General features: G+C 51.0%; 1 protein-coding gene across 1 annotated transcript in view; it reads left to right on the top strand.

Annotated features, from left to right (window-relative positions):
- The first annotated feature begins 572 nt into the window (after positions 1-572).
- ALLC (allantoicase) overlaps positions 573-4003 on the top strand; it is a 19148-nt gene continuing 15717 nt past the window's right edge. Inside the window, exons 1-3 of the mRNA XM_019646286.1 lie at positions 573-643; positions 1807-1901; positions 3703-3753. Coding sequence (XP_019501831.1) covers positions 1812-1901; positions 3703-3753 — 141 coding nt within the window. The 5' untranslated portion in view covers positions 573-643; positions 1807-1811. The remainder of the gene's footprint in view (positions 644-1806; positions 1902-3702; positions 3754-4003) is intronic.

The raw sequence follows: 4003 nt of genomic DNA, 5'->3' as shown, positions 1-4003 counted from the left end.
GAGTGTTCCCAGTGAGATCCAATGCAGGTTCCTGTGAGGATGGAAAGTTTCCGTGTCTGCGTGGCCCAATACGGCAGCCACCTGTGGTTACTGAGGACTTGAAATGTGGCTAGCGCAATGGGGAACTGGATTCTTAACTTTATTTAATCTTAATTAAATTTAAATTGATGAAATAGCCACGTGTGGCTGGTGGCTTCCGGGTTGGACAGTGCAGGTCCAGACAAGTGTCACCCCACTCTGTGGCTCCTGGAGCCCGCCCTAGCTCCGTGCTGTCTGACCCCCTTGCTGCTGCTTCTCCTCCATGCCCAGCGTGGTTCCACTCCTGCAAGGAGCTCCCGGGGCCCTGGCACTCATGGGGTGTGTCCTCCGTGCCCGTGATGCCGTGAGGATCTCACTACCATCGCCTGCTCATGTGTCTGTCGTGCCCTCCGCTGTGAGCCCTTGGAGAGCAGGTGTAACCCCACCCCTTGGCTCCCTGCCTGATGTCACAGGAGCTCTACACATGGCTGCTGAAGGAACAAACGCACGACAGAGTGGGGTCTGCTCATGTCACAAGCCTTACGTCGTAGTGTGTATGCCAGCCCTGCGCCAGGAACTTTCATATTTGGACCCATCTGGGTGTGAAACACGGCCTACTTCCCAGGTGTGTTTGGAAAATCTACTTGACCTCCCAAAGGTGCATTTCTTGTTTTGTAAAACATGAATAATACCAACACCACAGAGTTGTTCTGAGGCTTAAAATGAGATGAAACGTCTGGGCTGCATGACATCTTTCCAAGCCCGTGATGTTAGCCAGTTTCTTCTTGTGTACCTTTTCATCCTCAGGAGGACTTCAGTCCATTCAGGGAACCAGAGTTCCCAAACAGGAAGCGAGTTAGAAAACATTGCTCCTACGTTCATGTCCACCTCTGCACATTTCTAGCTAGGCCCCACCACTTCGTGCTCAATGAGTATTTTTGAATGGATCCAGAGACTATTAAAAGCTAATTATTCCTCTCTAAAGTTTATCCCCTTAAAAAATAAAACTGCATTTTGCAGCAGTAGGATTTGTACATTTTAAACACTACAGACTGGCCATGCTCTAATCCCCCATCTCAGCATGTTGGTGCAAAGTCACTTTTTTTTTTTTTTAAATTGGGGAATTGGGGGAGGGGAACAGTGTTGGGGAATTGGGGAGGGGACCAGCCAAGTTGTTGTTCTTCAGTCTTCGTTGTGGAGGGCGCCAGTCACCACCTGGCTGCCCGTTGGCAGCTTGTGGCCTCTAAGCTCAAGGTGCTGTGTTCAGTCTTAGTTGCGGGTGGGCATAGCACCATCCCATGTGGGAGTTGAACTGGCAGGCTTGTTGTTAAGAGCGCACGCTGTATCCACTGAGCCATCCGGGCGGCAGCTCAGCTCACGTTGCCGAGTTCAGTCTTAGTTGCAGGCAGGCGTAGCCCACCATCGAACAGGCAATCTTGTTACACCAGCTGAGCCATCCTGCCACCTGTTGTTAGCTCAGCGACAGCTCAGCTGAGGCGCAGCGTCACTGGCCCATGTGGGAATCGAACTGGTGGCCCTGTTGCTCAGAGCTCGCGCTCTTAAACCAACTCTTAACCAACTGAGCCACTTGGCTGGCCCCAAAGTCACTTTTCATCCAACCTGAAGGGATCAGTGGGTGGGAGGCACCCGCCACACTCACTGGACAATGTGTGTGTGGGTGACCGTCTCAGACTGTGGCATGGGAGCCTGGAGGAGACCTTGCTCACGCATATGGGATCTGCTGTGCTTCAGTACCTGAACTGACAGAGCCCGGCTTTCTCCTTGTAGGAATCATGGCCGAAGCTCCCGGGGAGGGGACACTGGCCAGGTCTCCCGATTTCATCAAGCTGATTGACATGGCATCTGAGTCCGTAGGAGGGAAGGTAAGCGGGTCTCTCTCGGCAAGAACAAGGCTGAATGAAGCCATGCTAGAGACCCCACTCGCCATGGCCGAGAGCCTAGTTGCAAAGGCAGGAATCAGGTAGGAGGGTCCGCCTATCTGAGGAAGCACATTATCACAAAAGTCTTCCAAAGATTTTTTTTCTTAATTTGGTGGCATTCTGAACAAGGGTAGCATTGCCCTAAGTTTAAAGCAAAAAGACATTTTGCACCTGTGAAAAGAATTCTGTCTCTCTGTGGGTTTTTTGTTTTTTTGTTTTTTTTGTTTTACAATTTAGAGCTATCAGTGGCTCATGGATATAGTATGAGAGTCACCTGGACAAGGTGTGAACACAGTGTGCAATGTGCCATGGTACCAGCAGTGAGCAGAAGACTAAGGTACCTGAGTGTGCAGAGGACTAAGGTACCTGAGTGTGCAGAGGGACTAAGATACCTGAGTGTGTACAGAGGGACTAAGATACCTGAGTGTGCAGAGGACTAAGGTACCTGAGTGTGCAGAGGGACTAAGATACCTGAGTGTGTACAGAGGGACTAAGATACCTGAGTGTGCAGAGGACTAAGGTACCTGAGTGTGCAGAGGACTAAGGTACCTGAGTGTGCAGAGGACTAAGGTACCCGAGTGTGCAGAGGACTCAGGTACCAGCAGGGTGTGAATTTGTTAAGATACCAGTAGTGTGGTAGGCACTGTCTATGGTGTAAGGGCAAGACCCATGCCTACCCTCAGGAAGCTTATGCTCTGCCAGGGAGCTGGATGGAGAGTGCAGACCCGAGCTGTATTAAGGCTGGGGCAGCGTGCAGCCAGGGTGGGGTGCAGGTGGAGACGTGTGGGCATGACTCTCCAGGTAAGTGATGCTCTGAGTGGGGAAGGGAGCTGGCAAGGCAAAGGGGGGGGGCTGATTCAAGCAGAGGGTGCGACGAAGGGGCTTGGCCAGCGCCAGTGGGGTAAGTGTTTCTGGAACACCCCAGGTGCTTGTGGGGAGAGGCCCCAGGTGCCCTTGAGGGCTTGTACCCAGAAGCCATTGAAGGATGCAGAGTTGGGGAAGGACTCCTACAGTCTGCTCACCTGTGCTCTGTCCCCACAAATTCTCAGGGGCAGCCCCACCAACAAGCAGCGACTGCCGTGTACTTGACCCCCCAAGCAGCCCGCAGTTCCAAAGCAGCGAGGTCCTGGCCTACCTTGTATGTTCTGGGCTGGACTCAGAGACCAGCGGGCTGCGTCCCCTCCAGATTAGCAGTTCGTGGGTCCTGGCTTTGAAAGGGGACCAGCAGCCTGTTTGGCTTGGGAAAGACCCTATTATAACTGCTTTCTGAGTGTAATTTGGAGCATGCCACCTCACTCTCAAAATCACCCTGCTTTGGTGGATCAGTTACCTGCTGTCCTCCCTGCAGGGTGTCCCCCAGTGACCCCAAAGCACAGGTGTGGCCCAACACCGGCTTTTTCGCCACTGCTCTGTTTGAGAAAGGGTCACAAAGCCCAGTGTCCTCAGTCCTTGAAAGGAAGAAAGTTGGTTAATTTTCTTCCCAAGTGTAAGAAGTTAGCACTTTTGCATCCAGATGGTAAAGAGGATTAAGAAAAAAGGGTGGGAAGGAAAGATTACGGGGAAGACAGGCAATGAAATCGAAACATTTAAAAAGCATCTCAGCTTAATTGCATATTGTTTCTCTTCCCCCAGGCAATTTCACGTTTTCTTTTTACTGCATCTCATAACGTTTCACTAGGGCATGAAATAAAATGGTTTTTAATTTACGGTTATTTTATCTTTACTTCTTTCTTTATTTGTCTAGATTTTATTTGCAACAGATGACTTTTTTGCTCCTGCAGAAAACCTTATAAAGGTATTGTAAATCGGCGTTGTGCGGTGGGGGCTTCTGGTGTCGTGATGGAGGGAGCCAGTTAATTAAAACCCGCGCGCACACTTGGGGTGGAGGTCACGTGATGCGGCCCAGTGAATTCGCATTTGAGAACAGCAGACACGTGTAGAAGTCAGCAGCAGCTCAGGCACAAGACAGGGACATGACAGAGACATTGGGGACCACACTGCTTTATGGAGCACATTACTGACATCCTCTATCGAATGTGGAAACC

The sequence above is a fragment of the Hipposideros armiger genome, unplaced genomic scaffold (genome assembly GCF_001890085.2).
Source record: "Hipposideros armiger isolate ML-2016 unplaced genomic scaffold, ASM189008v1 scaffold_100, whole genome shotgun sequence".
Taxonomy (NCBI): Eukaryota; Metazoa; Chordata; class Mammalia; order Chiroptera; family Hipposideridae; genus Hipposideros; species Hipposideros armiger.
The sequence above is the reverse complement of the archived record's forward strand: the minus strand, read 5'-3'. Positions and strand labels throughout refer to the sequence as shown.